The sequence below is a fragment of the Ricinus communis genome, chromosome 1 (assembly GCF_019578655.1).
Source record: "Ricinus communis isolate WT05 ecotype wild-type chromosome 1, ASM1957865v1, whole genome shotgun sequence".
NCBI lineage: Eukaryota > Viridiplantae > Streptophyta > Magnoliopsida > Malpighiales > Euphorbiaceae > Ricinus > Ricinus communis.
In genome coordinates, this window is record NC_063256.1 from 36,218,578 (window position 1) to 36,236,963 (window position 18,386).

General features: G+C 34.2%; 2 protein-coding genes across 5 annotated transcripts; one reads left to right on the forward strand and one right to left on the reverse strand.

Annotated features, from left to right (window-relative positions):
* The first annotated feature begins 5,526 nt into the window (after window positions 1-5,526).
* On the forward strand, window positions 5,527-8,752 carry LOC8279777 (serine/arginine-rich splicing factor SR45a). Of its 4 annotated transcripts, XR_001535311.3 has the most exons (7): window positions 5,527-5,731; window positions 6,390-6,493; window positions 6,590-6,698; window positions 6,891-7,040; window positions 7,181-7,290; window positions 7,497-7,560; window positions 7,663-7,801. XR_001535311.3 is itself a non-coding variant. In XM_015720019.3 (6 exons), the coding sequence occupies exons 1-6, from the start codon at window positions 5,729-5,731 to the stop codon at window positions 8,430-8,432; spliced, it is 1,206 nt and encodes a 401-aa protein (XP_015575505.2). In that variant the 5' UTR covers window positions 5,528-5,728; the 3' UTR covers window positions 8,433-8,752. The 4 variants fall into 4 exon arrangements, 3 of the variants coding, with proteins under 3 accessions (XP_048232330.1, XP_015575505.2, XP_002520437.2); XM_015720019.3 differs by lacking the exon at window positions 7,181-7,290 and having other exon boundaries at window positions 5,528-5,731; window positions 7,497-7,566; window positions 7,663-8,752; XM_002520391.4 differs by lacking the exon at window positions 7,181-7,290 and having other exon boundaries at window positions 5,528-5,731; window positions 7,663-8,752.
* A 586-nt stretch (window positions 8,753-9,338) lies between these two features.
* LOC8279775 (alpha-glucan phosphorylase, H isozyme) lies at window positions 9,339-17,962 on the reverse strand. The gene is made up of 15 exons (XM_002520389.3): window positions 17,194-17,962; window positions 16,571-16,750; window positions 15,840-16,016; window positions 15,680-15,765; window positions 15,301-15,490; window positions 14,997-15,089; window positions 14,531-14,715; window positions 14,296-14,413; window positions 14,083-14,211; window positions 13,440-13,658; window positions 13,155-13,358; window positions 12,383-12,541; window positions 11,110-11,373; window positions 10,009-10,199; window positions 9,339-9,694 (listed from the first exon to the last, which is right to left on the reverse strand). Exons 1-15 carry the CDS (start codon window positions 17,419-17,421, stop codon window positions 9,568-9,570), a joined length of 2,550 nt encoding a protein of 849 aa, XP_002520435.1. The 5' UTR covers window positions 17,422-17,962; the 3' UTR covers window positions 9,339-9,567.
* Between the last annotated feature and the right edge of the window lie 424 nt (window positions 17,963-18,386).

An 18,386-nucleotide genomic window follows, 5' to 3' on the forward strand; every position in this document is an offset into this window, starting at 1 on the left:
CCCTTAACATTTAAAAATTATATTTTTTATATTTTATTTTATCATTTTATATTAGAAAGTCTTTCCATCAAAATTACATTAGACAATAATCAAACAAGTTTGATTGTATACTATTTATCTTCTGGTTTTTAATGTAATTAACAAATTATTTCTTATAGTTTATTAATAAATTCACTGTCTTTTAATGGAAGTAACTATTACATATTTCATCCAAAATCAAGAAAGTTATTATACTAAATTGATGATAATATTTTGTTCAACTTAATCATTAAATCGTTCACTTACTCTAACTTTTAGCATAATTTTATCTTAGTAAAATTTAAATATTTTTTAAGTAAGTATATTCAATAAAATATTAAACATTCATATAATTTAAATTTTAATTATAAAGAGAATTTTATTCTTATTAATAATTTTGGTAATACTAGAATTGTAATTTTGATAAGAAATTTAATGATCAACTTATATCTTTTTATCAATTATTTCTTTAATTATATTGACTTTCAAAATGCAAGTAGATTTAATAAATAAAATATATAAGTAATATATATATTATACCTAAAATTAAGGGGCATATGTAGTATAAATTAAATATAGCTAACAATTTGTAACACCTGGAATTTTTTTATATATTTAATAATGAGTTTTTATTTAAATTAATTTTAGCTTTATTTTTATTGTTGTGTTTAATTTGAAATGATTTAATGAAAAATTTAATATTAATCAAATAAATGAGTTATTTTCTATACCCAATTAGTTTGAAATTTTAAGAAATTATTCAAGTAAATTATTTGAGAAATGATTATATTTTGGTTATTCAAAATTTTCCCAAATGCATATTTATATAAGTAAAATTATATATTGAAAAATTTTGGAAGAAATTATAAAGGATGTTTTTATAAAAGAATTTTGGAAAAATTGGTATTATAATTGATTAGTAGTATTAAATTTTAAGTTGCAAATTGATTATTTAATTTAATTGTGTATAGGATTTAATTGGAGGATTATTTTGGAATAAGGATTAAAAGTATAATTTTATTTTTGTGAGGGTTTAATGGAAATTTGTGAGTTTGGTATTTTCGTAAATAAATATGTCGGTCAGGGGTATTTTTGTAATTGTGTATTTTCAATAATTCGGATTTGGCCCAAATTAAATAGTTAGCGGCTTAATTGAAAGGCTAAAAAGAAGTTTGGGGGTTAAATTGGAATTCTGCAGGATGAAATTGTAAGTAATTAAGAAAGTTGAGGGACCAAATTGCAATAAGGAAAAGTTCGGGGCCTAATGTCGATATTGAAAGGAAAGAAATCGGGGAAGAAGAAAGGAGGAGAGAGAGAGAGTGTGGCCGGGAAGAGAGAGAAGGGGCAGCGGTGCGGAAGAGGCCGGCGTCGATTGTTGGCAATGGCAAAGCTCCAATGGCGGAAGAGCGCCGGCGGCTTCAGGCGTGTTTCCGGTGTTATTGGCGGCCGAGTTGGGTGGCGATCGGCTCTCTCGGCGAGGGCTCTTTCGCGGCGAAGTGGCGGCACGGGGTGGCCAGAGTTGCAAGATCCTACAAAGTGAAACTTAGAGTGGCAGCGTTTTTGGGCTTTTCCGGCGAGCTCCGGCGGAGGATGGATGATCGGAGGGCGTATCCCGACTTTCCTCTGCTCAAGCTTCGCGATGGCACTGGTTTGGTGGCGATCGGGCTTCGTTTGCGAATCGACGGTCGAGATCGTCCGCAAATCTCTCCGGATGATCGGGTGTCAGATCGGAAAATCGGAAGCGGGGATCGTCGTCAGCGCGTCGTTGTGAGTCCGATGGTTTGTCCAGATCGTTGATCGGACTCCGGCGGCCGGAAACGAGTCGACCGAGCGACCGAGCGTCTCGGTAATTTTCTTTGGCCCGTTAATTTTAGAAATTCTTGGTTTAATTGTGTCTATTGGGTTATATTGAGTATTTGATGTTATTTGTGAGTCAAAAATAATTGTCTGTCAGTTTGCCTGCCTCGTATTTTGTGCTGTGTGGCGGAGTCGGGAAATAGTGAAGTTTGGGGACCCGACTCCTATTGTTTGAATCGTTAAGTATTTGAAGTGTTATTCTGGCAGGTCCTGGACCCGTTTTTACGGGGGGTAATGTTCGTGTTGTAAGGGAGGTTCTGCCGGATTTTCGGTAGAATTCTCCCGAGTCGAGATTCTTAGGAGTCTAGACCTAGGATTAATGATCGATTGTCTCGGTATTGATAAATTATTTTCCGTGATTAGATGATCATGCATTGGCTCGCTCCAAAAGAGCACCGGAGCAGAGCTAGGAGGTCGCCCAATCCTGTGAGTTAAAGTCATTTAATCTTTGCGCTGTTGCTAGTCTGATTTTAATATGCTATTTAGAATTTGTGCTTAATATGATTATTAGTATCGCAAAATAAATGATTTCACTTGATTATTAATATTTGAAATAATATAAATATTATTATTAGTATGTTATAATAAGATAAACATTATTATTTTTCTCCTCACAAATTGCACGTTGTTTTACCTTAGATCTTTAATCTTTATTTCGATATGTGTTGGTTGAGTTCATCAGATAATGATATTTATTAAATGGATGATTGTGTCTTGGGAAACGTGGTTTGTAGAACATGCCGCCTGATGGGTTACATCAGGACCGTGTGCACACCGGTAATGATCATGGACATGTAATAAGATATTTATGGGTTTGCCCTGGTCGAGCATGGCTCTCTGGGCTGATTTTTGTAAATTGCCGGAGGTAAGGTCCCTGGTCGAGCATTGCTCTCGGGGCGCCGGCTTATTTGGATACTTAAGTGACCAGACTGAAGGTAAGGTCCCTGGTCGAGCATTGCTCTCAGGGCGCCAGTCTTATTGGATTAAGAGAACCGAATGGCTACTAGATTTCTTATTTGGATACTTAAGTGACCAGACTGGAAGTAAGGTCCCTGGTCGAGCATTGCTCTCGGGGCGCCAGTCTTATTGGATTAAGAGAGCCGAATGGCTACTAGATTTTGGGGTTTAGGATTCTACCGAGCCACTCGTCCCGTAAAAGTAAATATATATTTTTATTTATTTATTTATTATGGTATTTGATTATAATGTGATTTGTATTTACGTGCATGGTTGATATTTTGATTCGAATGATTAATATTTTATGTGAAGGAAATAGTAGGGTATGATTATAGTATGGTTTGATATCTTGATTTGAATAATCTATGTTTTCCGAGAAGAAGCAATAGTCCCTAGATTATTTGATTTTAACTCACTCTCGAGACCGATACCTCATTTTTACTTTTTCGATTCGTGATTTAGTTCTCCTGCGACTCTTATTCAAGAATCCGACTCCTTCATCATCGGGTGATGTATTTGATTTGGTATGTAAATTGGTAAATCTTAGATTCTCCGCAGTAGTAATAGTAGATGTATCAGTTGTAAATTTTCTGAGTTTCAGGTCTCGCCTAGTTTTTCTGGTATACCGAAGTAATTTTGTAAAGTGTAACTATTAAGATAAATTGTGGCTTTAATAATATTAATTTGAGATGAGATTTGTTTAAATCAGTGAGTGTCAGGCTTACTACGGGTTTCGGTGGCCTTAAGCCTTCCCATTCCCTAGTGCCGGTCACGGGCCCACGGGTGGGGTCGTGACACAATTATTTGATAAAAGAATTTTGTAATATAAAATTATAAAATATAAATATAAATAACATAATTTAAATATTAAAAAATAATTAATATAATATAACAGAATGCAGACGCCATATAAAAATTACCTTTAATCAAAACTAATATATATATATATATATATAAAATGCCGAGTTTTTTCACGAGACTCCATATGTCAAAATTCTATGAAGTTATGTCATATTTTTTCCAATTAGAAAATGACATATAATTAACTATAAGTTTTAAGAAAAGAATATTAACTATAATATTTTTTAAAAATCAAATGTGATCTTAAATGTTAATAATGAATATGGTATTTATGACTTATTTAAATATAAAATTATTATATAGTATAATAATTATTATAGCTATTACAAATTAATAATAAATCTTATTATCTTTCTATAAAATGTATATTTATATATATATATATATATATATATATATATAGAATACAATAATAAATTAGTAAAATAATAGAAATTTTAAATTGAATCATAAAAATAGTTAAAAAAATTTGTGGCATATTGAAGAACTTATTAATCCAATATAATAAATATAAAAATCTCAATCTATATATATGTGATATAAACAAAATAATAAATAAATAAATAAAAAATTTATGACATGTTGAAGAATTATTAGTCAATATAATAAATAAATTATTTTAATCTATATGTGATATCAAAAAAAAAAAAAAAGTCAATAGCACAATCTATAAAAATCTTATTTATTATAAATAATTATTATTTGGATGTATGAAAACTTATTACTGCAATAAAATTGATAAAAAATATACTTCTCGTGTTCATTTATTTTAGCATATAAAAATTCATAAGAATGTAACATGATTTTTATCAAAGACTAATATAAATATAAAAAAAAATAAAAAATCAAAATTTATTTCTATAATACTAATATAATTATAAATTGAATTGTATATAATATATAAAATTTAAATATTCAAAAATAAAATAACTAAAATAATCATACAATAAAGAATACCAAGTTTTTCCATGAGGCTCCACATGGTAGAATTTTATGAAGTCATGTCATGTTTTTCAATGAGAAAATGACACATGATATATATATAAAAGTGATAATTATAATATTTATTAAAAAATAATTATAATCTTAAATGCTAATAATAAATATAGTAAAAATTTATAACTTATTTAAATATAGAACTACCACATTTTTAAAAAATAACTATAATAATTATCATAACTACTACATATTAATAATAAATTTTATTATCTTTATATATATTTATATTCATAATATATATATAAAAAGTAATAGCAAATAGTAATTTTGGAGCATAAAACATCAGTTAAAAAAAATTTATGATACTTTAAAAATTTATGATTAGAATATAATAATTAAAAACTCTCAATCTATAGATACTTGATATTAAAAAATAATAATAATTAAAATTAAATAGTAAAAGTTTAGAAATATGATATTTTTAAAAATAATTATCATATAGAAGTTGAGAATTTATTAGAATGAAATAAATATAAAATTAAAATTAATAAATAAATATAATTTTCATTTTTATTTATCTTAGCATATAATAAATATAAAAATTTTATAAAATTATATTATATAATTTTTATAAATCAATAATATAAACATACATAAAAATATCATAAAAATAGCTTTTATATTTTATATTAGTTTTATAAATTAAATTACATATATGATATAAATTTTTTATTTTAAATATAAAATAAATAAAACAATTATACATTAGATGAATAAATTATTAATTGATACGGATAAAAATAAAATGGAAACATGATAAAGTAAATAAATAAATGGAACTCTTTGCAACGTGGCGCTTTCCCATTACACCAGTTGAAGCAAATCGTAGTGAGCCAAACTGCGGATTACTGTGACGAAAAGGCCGCGGACCTGAATGGGGAATTTAGAAGGGATTTGAATAAACTTTGGCGTCCGTATCTCCAGAAGCTTCTGCTTCTATCTCTCCGTATATAACGCTTTTTATTCTTTCTCCACTACTTTTCATATCATTCTCTGCATTTTGTAAGGTCGAGAGAGAATTTTATTCCAATATCTCATGGTAAGTTCTCGAATTTGTTATCTTTAATTTTAATTGTGATTCAGTTACTGAGTTTTTATTTTTTATTTTTTTAGTTGTGTAGAATTAAGGCTAGTGGTTTTTTCTAAATTGTTTTGGGTATGTTAGGGTCTCTATAATCACTTCCTTTTTTTTTTTTTTTTTGTGGTTTTGATTTGGTTTCAAAGACAATTTTTTGCATTGGGTAAAAGAATCATATTTATAATTTAATGCATAAATTGAATATAAATAAAATGTTAAACATAAGTTATCAATTTTAAAATTGGTCAGGTATTCATTTTCATGGTCAATAGTTTTAGGTATGCTTGAATTTTATGTAATTTTAAAAATAAATTGGAGTTTATGTTTTCTTGATTCGGTAGAAGATCTAATCTTTTGCGTTTGTATTTTTGTGTTTGTATGAGTATTTTACTGAAATTTTATGAATCAGTACCACAAATATATAGCCTAAAACCTTTAATTTCAATCTTTTAAAAGCAATAAATTTGGTAAGTTTTTTATTTTTATGGTTCTCTAGTTTGTTTTGATTGTTCACTTGTTCTTTGGGATCAGAATTGGTAGTTGTTTACTCGTGTTGGTTGGATTCTTTTTCTTTTTGTTTATGTATGTGATTTTTATTGTATTGTTGATGCTGCCCCAGATGTCTTACTCTAAAAGGTCAAGGTATTCCCCTTCTCCTTCCCCATACAGGCGATACAGCAGGTCAGTGTCGAGGTCTTTGTCCAGGTCCAGGTCAAGGTCAAGGTAATGTCATGGTTGACGAGCTTCTTTCTTTATTCTTTTGGAAAAAAAATTTTATACATTCTTGATATTCTTTTTTTTTTTTTTAATTGATTGCAGGAGCCCCTCAAGCGATGTGGAAAATCCGGGTAACAATTTGTATGTGACAGGGTTGTCACCTCGGATCACTAAGAGAGATCTTGAGAAGCATTTTGCTAGTGAGGGAAAGGTATGCCTAATGCCTTGCTCAAGTGATATTTTTCCTTTTCCTTTTAAGACAATGTGGTAATGTGATGGTATCATGATTAAACAATATAAAAATTATGAGGGATGGTTTAAAAATTTCAGTCCTTGTAATAGGCTCTTGTTATTACTTCTGTTTTATTCCTGTGTTCTAACTTTTACATGCTTGGTTCTTTAGGTGATTGATGTTCATCTTGTGGTTGATCCATGGACTAGAGAATCTCGTGGATTTGGATTTGTTACCATGTCCACTCTTGTGGAAGCTGATCGCTGCATTAAGTATCTGAACCGTTCTGTTCTTGAAGGGCGTGTCATTACAGTAGAGAAGGTATTTCCCTCACTTATGTTCATGATGGCCAACTCAAATTTTATTGGGTCTTGGTTACTTTTGTCTGCTTAAATTTGTGTTGAGAATTGTGGATGGTTTGCTTCTTATGAGTTTGAAAGATGTTTGCTTTCCACTTGAAGTTTCTGTGGCAGCAGGTTAGCTGTGTGTAGCAGCTCTTCGTCAAATTTCAAAGTTCTTAGCACAACTAACCAAACAAATCAAATACATCAAGCAGTATCAGGCTGTTAGGGTTGTATGCCCTGCATTTCTCTCTTTATTTAGCAATTAAATCTTCTGCTGTTTAAGTTTATTTGCTAGATTGATTTTGTTATCAGTTAATTTGCTACAAATACTTGATTTCATGTATATTGCGGAGATAAGAAATATTTTGAAGTATTTGTTATAATTTGAAGTGGTGTCATATTTTGATGAACTGACTCAATTATTTTATGTTAGGCTAAAAGGCGGAGAGGACGAACTCCTACTCCTGGAAGGTATCTGGGGCTTAGAACAATTCGTGGTAAGTGTAAGTATGTTTGCTAGGTTATGTTAGTTATTCTCTTTCTGCTGTGGTGATAGAAATTTCTTGTCTTTTAATACTTCACTTGGCTGCTTGTTGCAGTGCGCCGATTGACACCTAGTCATTCTCCCCATCGATCTCCCAGCTACTCTCGTTATCGGGGTAGCCTAAGCCGATCACCTCGTTATTCATCTGAGCGCAGTAGGAGCAGGTCATATTCTCCCCACTACAGACGCCGCAGCAGGAGTAGGTCATTTTCTCCCAGCTACGGACGCCGCAGTAGGAGTAGGTCATATTCTCTCTATTACAGGCGCCGCCGATCATACTCTCCTTACTACAGAAGCCGCAGATCATATTCACCCTACTATTACAGTCGGCATCGGTCTTACTCTCGATCTCGATCTCCTTACAGCAGGTCTCCTGTAAGCAGGCATGATCGCTCATGCTCACCTTATGGCTCTAGGTATGATTCACCAGGTGAGCGGTATTATAGAAGACATAGACATCGGTCTGTCTCTAGTAGTCCTGGACGAAGGACTAGAAGAAGTGCAAGGAGCTATTCACGCAGCATTTCACCTAGTCCAAGGAGGAGCTCAAGGAGGAGCTATTCTAGTAGTCGCTCCCCTCCACCAAGAAGCTCAAGGAAAAGTTACTCTAGGAACCCCTCTCCAAGAATGAGGGAGTCCTTGAAGAGAAGTTACTCTAGAAGTATTTCCCCGATACGAAGGAAGAGGTCAAGGAGGAGTAGGTCCCGCAGTGCTTCATCAGTGCATGATTCTCAGGATACTTACTCTAGGAGTCGAAATTTGAGTGCAAGTTCCAGATCTGTTTCTAGGTCTCCAACCCCTAGGTCTGCGTCTCCTTCATCTTGAGAGGGAGTGGAAGTGTCTGCTGTTGTATCTTTATAGATTATATGGCCTTAAGTTCTTCAAGTCTGGGCATGGTAATCTACTTCCTGTATATCGGAGTTTGTCACCTTTCTTTGCAACTTATCGCAGAATAATTACTGTGGCTTTATGTTAGCTCATACTTGCTATTTAGTTGTCGGCATGCTTAGAACTGTGCTACTATTTTTGGTGGCTTCTAATGCATGAAGCCTGAAATTGTAAGGATCTCATAATCTGCCCGAGCTTGTAGCTGATGGACACGTTTTATTCATCCTTCAGTTGATAGTCATTTCTTTCTTCATTAAGATACACATTGTCAAATCTTGAGTCTTACTCCTATGGATTGTTCCTAGTCCTTAGGTCACTTTAGCTTGATGGCAAGGGGAGATCATCCAAGTTTTCAGTTTAATGTGGCGGCAACTAACAGTAAAGTACCCACGAAAGAACTATTATTATCGGACGGTAAACCTTAACTGCTTCTATGCTTGTTGGTCAACCCTCTGTAGATAAGTAGCATTTATTAGCCCGGTACTTTTACAGGTAGGAAACATGACTTGAGCAGGGGAAAAGTATGGTTAGGCTTTCCAGACGAATGGGTAGTTTGATAAGGAGGTCATCGACTGCAAGTTTGGAGGACATATTGATAGTTGTATTGTTGATATTAAATTGACTATTGTAAACGAGCAAGATTTTATAGCAAGCGATAGATTTAATATATCATTTGGTGGGACAGGATGAGGCTAACGGATCCATTTTCTGCTATGGGTTCTATTGATGCACCCATCTTCTCCATTGACCTGCTGAAAATACTCGCAGTGGCAACATGAACATATAGCTGTCCAATCGCAACTATAGCTGCCCAATGCAGAGATATCACAAATGTAGAAGTCATAGCAGAAAATGTTCACAGATGCTATTCATGGGGATAAAGTATCATAAAAACATGCGTGCATGATGAGATGCATAGCATCTGGTTTATTCATGTTTTACATGTATTGCAATAGAAGTATGATACCTTCTCCTAAATCATTTTTGGATTTTTAGATTCTTCCTACTGCAACCATACGTGATTATAGTCATATACATAAACTGAGAAGTGAGAAGTGACTTGTGTTGTCACTTATGGTACTCGGCACTCCTTTATATTCCAGATCTCATTGGCATATTGAGCAATTGTGCGGTCACTGCTGAATTTGCCGCTGCCAGCGGTGCTTAATATGGACATTTTTAGCCACCTCTTGCGATCCCTGCAAACATTTAGTTTTTCAATCACCGGTTCACTTGACTTTACAGGTTATATGTACCATAAAATTTCCTACATTACATGATCATAGCAAAGGAGAAGTTAGACATGGAATAGATTTATCCAGGCGGGTTCAAGTTGTGACTTAATTTGTCAAACAGTCTGAAGTTTCATTTAAGATTGAAATGGATTGTACCAAGTGATGATCAATGAATGCCTTCTTGTTCTAGAGGATGCTTCCCTTGTTGAGCAATAATGTTGCAGCAATATGAATCAAAACTCATGTCAAAATCAAAACTGAGATGCTCAGTATCTTACTTGTAAGCTTCATCTACTCTATCCTGAGCATCCAAGTAGCTTGGGAAGTCCTGTCCTACAAGAAAATAATCACCACGACCATAACCAGAATTACCCTCAAGAGACTCTAGAAGCGGGTTGTAATCATAGCTTCCAAATGCTCCACTTCTTATAAATTGCTTGGCCTCTTCAAATCGAGGATCAGGTTTGAACTGTGAAGTCAGCAAAAGTATTAGGCAGGAAAACAGGACAGCTGCATACTTGTCTGGAATCAATAAGCTAGGAAAGCAGGAAAGCTGAGATAATAATTTTAAGCAACAAATGAAAAGATATCTGAAACCAAATATTTTATTACTTCCTTGTTTTGTTGAGAATGATTCAGATTACTACTCCATAACACTTGTCGACAAATTAACCAGAATCAATGAGGTGGTACAGCCTAGTCGGAAAGAGAAGTCTAATTGCAAAGCCCACATACTAGAGCCAATACTTTGTGTCAATAGTTGATTTAGATTTTAAGTGGCCTAACGCATAATTGGACACTTGAAGTTTAGTCATTTGGTCATTTTTAACAATTAAATGTAATCTAATAGACACCATAACCTGTAAGTTTTTGCAATATGTAAACATGTTTTAATATGTTGCTTTTTTCAACATGTTCATGTTTATTGTGCATAGGTGCTTTAATGTTATCAAACAATTGAGTCAGATGTTTGTTAGGTTAAATCAGAAATTAAAAGTGTTAAAGAGGTTACCAAAGCAGAATCCAAGTGTTTGTTAGGTTATACTGAAAATTAAGGTGTTAAAGTGAATACATGATAGAAGTTCATGTGCCTAAGTAGCGTACGGCCATTTAAAGTTGTAGGAATCTATTGTGCAGTTTATGCTTTTAAAATTGGCAAGTAATGGATTCAAGGGTATTTTTTTGGTGCACTAGAAAGATTCAAGGGTTATTTGCTAGCTCCTTTATCCAACTAGTTCACTCATTCGTGACCTGGAAATTCACAGAATTAGAATTCAAATTGAAGTAACAACCTTCCTTCAAAAAAGAAAAAAAACTTGCAGTAACAACATCAGGCCAAGATGATCAATATCAAGAAATTGCATATTTTTATTTCTTACCAATCCATTCTCTCTTTCCTTGCGTAGTCTAGGGACTTCATCGGCAGTTGCACCAAAGAGAAAGAAATTTTCTTCCCCTATTTCCTCCCTGATTTCCACATTAGCCCCATCTAGTGTTCCTACTATAAGGCAACCATTGAGTGCAAATTTCATGTTGCTCGTGCCACTTGCTTCCATGCCTGCAGTACTGATATGCTGTGATAGCTCACTTCCCGGAATTAGCATCTCTGCTACAGATACATTGTAATTTGGAACAAATACTACCTGCAAAAGCACCATTCATGAGTGGAAAGCCATAAGCTGTTAGCGTGGAATGGGTAGACGCCTGTGCTTGTGCACATGCAAATTTTCTCCAAAATGTCACTTCCCATCTCAAAGGAAGCAGAACACACTGCCATGGTTATTTTTATAAATGTAACTTTTTAAATTTTAGAGTAAGGAACAATCTCAAGGTCTCATCTATTCTTACGAGGAAAAAGTTTTAAGAGTCCTTCAAGTAATCAGTTCAAACCATAGGATTCTATAGAAAAGGTCTTACCTTTCTTTGTAAAACCAAGAAATGGAGGTGTCTAAGCAAATTATATCACAAATAGAAAACCGACATTTACTATTGCAAGGTGCAAGGAACACAAATTTCAGAAGTGCGCTTGCCAATTTGGCAATCTGACTAAAGAAAATCAAGAGAACATATTGCATTAAGCATAAGTAGCAACATTATTGCTAGTAAATTATAACCTCTCGGTTGATATTCTTCCCATCTGATGGTATTGGTAGCTACATCCAAGGCCTAGAGCTGCAGTCAGAGTCTCAATCTAAGGTCAGAAAGGATCCGAGTTTTTGTGCTGGGAGGCTAAGGTGCTGATTCAAGCTCAGTTGTTAATGACAAGTGATTCTCAAAGTACATTTGAAGAATTTCTGGTTTTAAATAGTAATAGGCTCGATTCCTTTAAACTACTAAGCAGCTTGCTTAAATCTTGTCACAACTTATTATCTTGTAAATATGTTTGTCATAGCTTGCTCAAGACTTGGTTAAGAAGCACATGAAGAACAATTCCAAACGACTTCAGACATCAGTTACTCAATATGATGGCTTCTACTAGACTTTAAATTTTTCAGACCATCAAATGAAACAAATTTTTGATAAATAGTAATTGAACTCAGTGAAAAAATTTGTATAAGCTCATTTGTTAGGGGTAGTTTGATAAATGGGCTAAGAGCTAGCCTAGAATCTATTTTTGCCATGTGGGAAAACATTCCAATTTAATTTCATTACCTTCAAATAGCTGTTAACTTCAGGGTCACTGTTGACAACAGCGCCAACATCATTTACCAGCTTCACTATTCTTTTAGCATTTGTGTATGTCGCAAATGCTTTTCCTCCAATCATAATAGTGCGCGGAGTTGTATTCTTCCGCTCTTCAGCACTCATCTCCTGTCACAATCCAGTGAAAGGGAAGTCCAATAAGTCGCACCACATAAAACTGTAGGTATTGAGCATGTAATAAAATCTGTGATAGATAGATGTGCATGAGTTTTGCTCGTTTAGAAAGGACTAGTAGTTTTCTTTCAAACCCCACCACAACTGCCAAATGCCCTTTCAAACCCCAAAATTGCACACAAACAACACAGTTATTTAAGATCAAAGAAATCAAGCATTTAACCTGTGTAGGATTTCACCCAAATTTGATTCTTTGCCAATTTTAAGAACCTATAGCATGAGATAGCCTAACATTTAAGGAGAATCTTTTCTTTCTTATGTTATTTTCCTTTTCTGCACATTGAATTTCAAAAAAAGAAACTATGAAAACTGAAACAGAAAAATAAAGTCACCACAATTAAAGATGACACAGCTTGGGCATCACAAGTGGCTAGAGCTTTTAGTGATTGGAAAATACAAGATGTTGCCGCCTAACCTGGTGGACTATTATGCCAGCATTTGCTGACCAGTACTAAAATAGGAATGCAATTATACTGGTCTGCATGATGGTTCAATTGAGTGAGTAAGAAAGAGAAAGAAAATAAAGAAGAAAAAGATAAGTTCGTACCTTTAGTTTCTTGTACCTATAGACCGCACCCAGAATATTCAGAAGCTGTCTTTTGTATTCATGGATTCGCTTGACTTGTATGTCAAACAGACTATTTGGATCAATGCTTACACCTGTCACTTTCAGTATATACTGTGCCAAACGCTGCTTATTAGCCATCTTGGCAGCATCCCATTGAGCTTGGAAGTCTGAATTTTCAGCAACCTATTCAAGAAGACATCAGGAGTTAATCTCAATGGAAGTGGTTCATATTTCATCCACGCATGTAGCAGAGAAGATACTTACCTCTCGAAGACCTACAAGTAGGTCAAGGTTGGTAACCCAATGGTCAGTTTTTAAACATTTTGTGATAATATTACTGAGCTCAGGACTGCAAAACCGGAGCCAACGGCGAGGCGTAATGCCATTTGTCTTATTTTGGAACTTTTTGGGCCATAGAGACACGTAGTCTGAAAATAGTTCAGACTTTAGAATATCACTATGCAACTGGGCAACACCATTCACCTGAAAAGCCAAGTTATGTCAAAAAGAGTTCACATGTAAGCAAATTCAGCAAATTAAAGAGACAGAAGAGAACCTAAAAAACCAAGAAACCATGTCTAAGGGCTCTCAATTTAAATAAAGGACCCTGGGGGCTTCAACAAATTAAAGGATCCTAAGCAAAATAATGGAAAACTAATAACAGGATGACACGCAGATACGAAAAAACATTTAATTAAAATAGCAGATGCTTGTATAAGATTTGAAAGTTTCAATCAGCAACAATATTGACTTCTAAATTAAAGAATTTTAAACTATGGGGCACCTATCTAGAGTGAAAATATCATCCTGCCGGTTGGTTAAAATTTACCATTACATAGTGTGATCCACAAGCTTATTTGCTCAATTTATATGCAATCTTTAGAGTCCCATAGAGTGGACCTCTTACCGTATGTGAAGATACCACACATAAGTTTGCCATCCGAACAACTGGCTTTTGGGGATTATTATCCAAGATGCACATGCTGGGAAGCTTGCTCTCAAGATCAATTCTACTGCTGCGTATCATTGCAATGAACTGCAGAATTTTTATACTTCTATAAACACACTGGAATATTACATACATAAATGTGGAGGGAGGGAGAACAGTTAGATCGTGTACCCTCTTGTCTGCTTCTTCTATAATCTCCATATGGCGTGGCAGAAGTTTCCACATCACAGCTTGTGACCACTTCTCCAGTGCTTCAGGAAGGACTGTGTGATTAGTATAAGCAATTGTCCTGTATTTTTAATAACCATCAAATCTCAATAGAAATACGCATGGTAACATGGTGATAGCCAGAAAACAAGATGAACGTGACTGAAAAGCACATCCCGAAAATTATGAGACAAGTCACCTTGTTGTTACATTCCAAGCTTCATCCCATCCAAGTCCTTCGTCATCCATTAGTAATCGCATTAGCTCTGGAATCGCGAGAGTAGGATGAGTATCATTTAGTTGTACTGCAATCTTGCTTGGAAAATCAGACCATTCCCATGGGCCCTTCCCAGTTCTCCTCTCCTTAAATCTGAGAATTATATCCTGCAATTGGTTGCAAATTGATGTGAATGGTGGAGAAAATAGCCCTGACAGCCCTACATGTAAATGGAATATTTAAAACAGGAAGGAACATGAGTTTATCACTATTTTATCTCAGCAACTTTATGGGATTAAATTTTGTGCAACAAACACCCTTGTCTGTTATCTCCATTTTTAAGGGGCGGAGGAAGAGATCATATGCTCAGGAATACACAAGACAACAAGGGCCACAGCCATGTACCAAAAAAAGGCAGAAAGAACAGAGAATTTGCTAATATCCCTACCTGAAGTGATGCACTACAAAGAAAAAACTGTTGTTTCAGCCGCAAAAGCTTTCCATCTTCTGTTGCATCCCCAGGATAAAGAACAGCACATATCTGCATGAACATGACTTTTACGAGCACAACTTTTGGCAAACAAATGAAACATTTCACGACTGCATGGTTATTATGTGTCAAATGCTTCTTTTATGGAATATTTACATATAATTGAGCATCTTTCCATAATAAGCAATTAGCACACATTCTTTATGACATGAGACAGATGCTGGCCAAAGGATATTTTCTGATATAAGAGTTGTAAACCAACCTGCTGAGCTCTAGAATGAAGCTGTGCAGCAGATTCATACTTCCCATCATTGAATTGAAACAGATTGAAGTCCTCAGCACATGCTTTTGCTTCCCAGAGACGAAGACTAATAGTGTTCTTCGTTTTGTATCCTGGAATTGGGACATCATAAGCTAAAGCTTGCACAATTTCTCCACCAACCCACTTTCGGCTGTATATACAAGATGAACCATCTTATAAATTGCATGACATAAGAAAGATAAATACGACCATAGACACTACATAAAGAACATAATCTGAAAGTGAGTATGGGCCCTTCATATAGGAAGGTTTTTAAACCATCATAAGACTTTGTAGTAACTTGGTTAATCTAAAGGTTTACTACTAACTAAACACTTACAATCCATCAGGATTAACCTGAACTTGACCAAAGAATCTGACAGGGAATACAATATCATGCCTGACAACTTCCCAAGGACTGAACTTCTGCAGAAGACCAGCCAAATAAAATGTTAATAAGTTCACATGATGTTAAATTTTATTTTGAAGCAGGAGCAAACCTCAAGCCAATCCTCAGCAAGTTCTTCTTGGCCCTCCTTGGTAATCCGCTGTTTAAACAGCCCATATCTGTACCTCAGACCATATCCCCATGCAGGCAAATTTAGAGTTGCCATAGAGTCCAGAAAGCATGAAGCAAGTCTTCCTAGGCCACCATTTCCAAGTGCTGCATCCTTCTCCTATAAAACAACCATTTCTAGTGATCAATAACAGAATGCATGTAGGAGTGAACACAAATGAATGTTTTCAAAACTTCAACTATGATTATGAAAAATAAGCTAATGTAGAATAGTCACAATCTTGTAGTCTGACGGATTTACCCGATTTATTTTATTTGACACCATGAAATCAGAATGAGTCTATTAATTGTTCGAAGGGTACACTGCCAACTAAATACTAGAAACATTAAAAGGGTGCAAAAAACATTCACAGCACACATAGCAAATAAGCGAAACCCATTCAGAACATATCAGAGATCAAGTACCAAGTTTTCATAAAGATAAAATTCCAAAAATAGATTTTAAACCCCCTTTCTTTTGGGGATAATTAGTTTCAACAACCATTTATTTCAAGATTATCAATAACTTGAAAACGTTGGATGTAACTTGCACAATTAGGACTCAATTTTTGCAAAGGCTTAATTTAGACCAAGCATTAAAAGAGTGCAAGTTTTGGGAAATGGGCTATATGGATAAAGGCCCTTGAATTTAAGTAAATACCACAGTTGGATTACCTGCTCAACTATTTCCTCAAGTTCATGCCCCAACTTATTTAAAGCATTAGCATATGCACCTCGAATGTCCAGGTTCCCAATAGCATTGGTCAAAGCTCGTCCTTGAAGATACTCCATGGATAAGTAGTATGTCTGCTTTGGATCAACTTTATGATAATGAAGATAGGTATCATTCCATTGCTGCAGGCATCAAAAGATAAGATATAAACATCATCACGGTCACCATACTCACAAGCTTTCTTTATCATTTTTTCTGTTTTAGCATCTTCATATTCCAAATCTTCAGTCATAAGTTAGAATAACATTCTATATCAAATATTACGTTCTGATTGCAAGATCATGGATAGACAGACACGGGTTACCAAAATCATGCAACCAACATGTAACATATAGCATTTTTAACCTTCTAGCTAATACATATTCCTTAGCCGGTTCGTTGTACACATTCTTAGGAGAGTTTATAAAGGACCAACAGCAAACAATTAACAGAGTATTAAAGACACACTACTATCAAGTATAAAGGAAAAAGAAACAAGAATAACTTTAACAAACAACAGCGCTAGAAGATCAAGAAAACACAACACTAAACTTTTAAATTTTAAGACTTGAAAACAAAACAGTACTTGTATAAGGCGATCGCGGACACTCTCAGCAGTGGCATAGTAAGCTTGCTCTGGCTCGAATTTGAAAGGAGAGAAATGAGGAGAATATTGTGCGTGGTAATTGATATTAGATGCAATCTCTGATGGGTCACTAGCTAATGGGTTTGCAGTTGGTGGAATCTTAGAAGAATGAATTGCAGATACAGTAATGCAACTAGTACCATTAGTTTCTATGCTAGTTGTTGCCATTCTTTCAAAACAAGTAAACAGAAAAAAAAAAAGAAAAACAGAAGTTTGGTCGTTTCTTTTACTAATGAATTAGAACTCAATTCAAGAACAATAAAATGATAACAGAAAAATGGAAAAAGATTGTTGTATTTGAGAGAAAAAAGTAATGGGTTCTTTTAGCTAATAGTGACCAGTGCAGTACCCTTTTTGAAGATATTAATAAGCTTTTGAAAATGATAAAAAGATTTGGAATGGGAGAAGGGAAGTGGGGGAGAAATTTGAGTGAGAAGGAATGTAAATAATAAGCTAAAGAACAAGTGGAGTGAGAGTAAGATATTTGTTAAAGAGTCCAAGAGAGAGGGATCAGAATATGCGGTTCTTGTTTTAGTTTTTTGAAGGGGAAAGGAGACAAAAACAGTGAGAGAGAGAGAGAGACAGGAAATATCAGAGATTGGAGATTTAGAAATGGAGACATGGGAGAAATGTAACGAGTCACATTGAGTGAGAGTGGAGCAACTGAATGGACAATGGAGAGATGGGCACGTAATCATAATAATATACGTTTTTTGTTTGGTTTCCTTCCCTTTTTTGCAGATTGAAAGCCGGGATGCACGTGTAGCCATTCAATGAAAAGCTCACTCTCCAAACATGGCTTACCCTCCGGATCTTCAACTTTAGCTCTTCTATTTCGATAAAAAAAAAAAAAAAAGAATTCTTGACTCTTTCTCATTTTTACTTGATCACTGTAAAGGGAAAGGGAGAATGACAATTTTTATTAAATATAATTATATTTTTGTTATAAAATGTTAAAATAAAATTAAAATTTATTACGCATCGCTAATTTTAAAAGTATAATCTAAATGGTTTTATAAGAATCATAATCAAATCGAATATTTTTATAAATAAAAATATCAGCTAAAAACCAGTATGTTTGAATCCTATTTTAAGAAAAAGAAAAAGGTATAATTCATTCGGTTGCCTACAAA

Bases quoted from the DNA above. Each gene is read 5' to 3' on its own strand.
- LOC8279775 (XM_002520389.3), bottom strand. From the start codon at position 17,421: ATGGCAACAACTAGCATAGAAACTAATGGTACTAGTTGCATTACTGTA. The intron at 14,212-14,295 runs GTACACGATCTA...AAAATTCTGCAG, and splicing joins TAGAAGAAGCAGACAAGAGG to TTCATTGCAATGATACGCAG. The intron at 9,695-10,008 runs GTAAGATACTGA...AAATGTTTGCAG, and splicing joins AGAGTAGATGAAGCTTACAA to GGATCGCAAGAGGTGGCTAA.
- LOC8279777 (XM_015720019.3), top strand. The intron at 6,699-6,890 runs GTATGCCTAATG...TTGGTTCTTTAG, and splicing joins ATTTTGCTAGTGAGGGAAAG to GTGATTGATGTTCATCTTGT. The intron at 7,041-7,496 runs GTATTTCCCTCA...ATTTTATGTTAG, and splicing joins GTGTCATTACAGTAGAGAAG to GCTAAAAGGCGGAGAGGACG.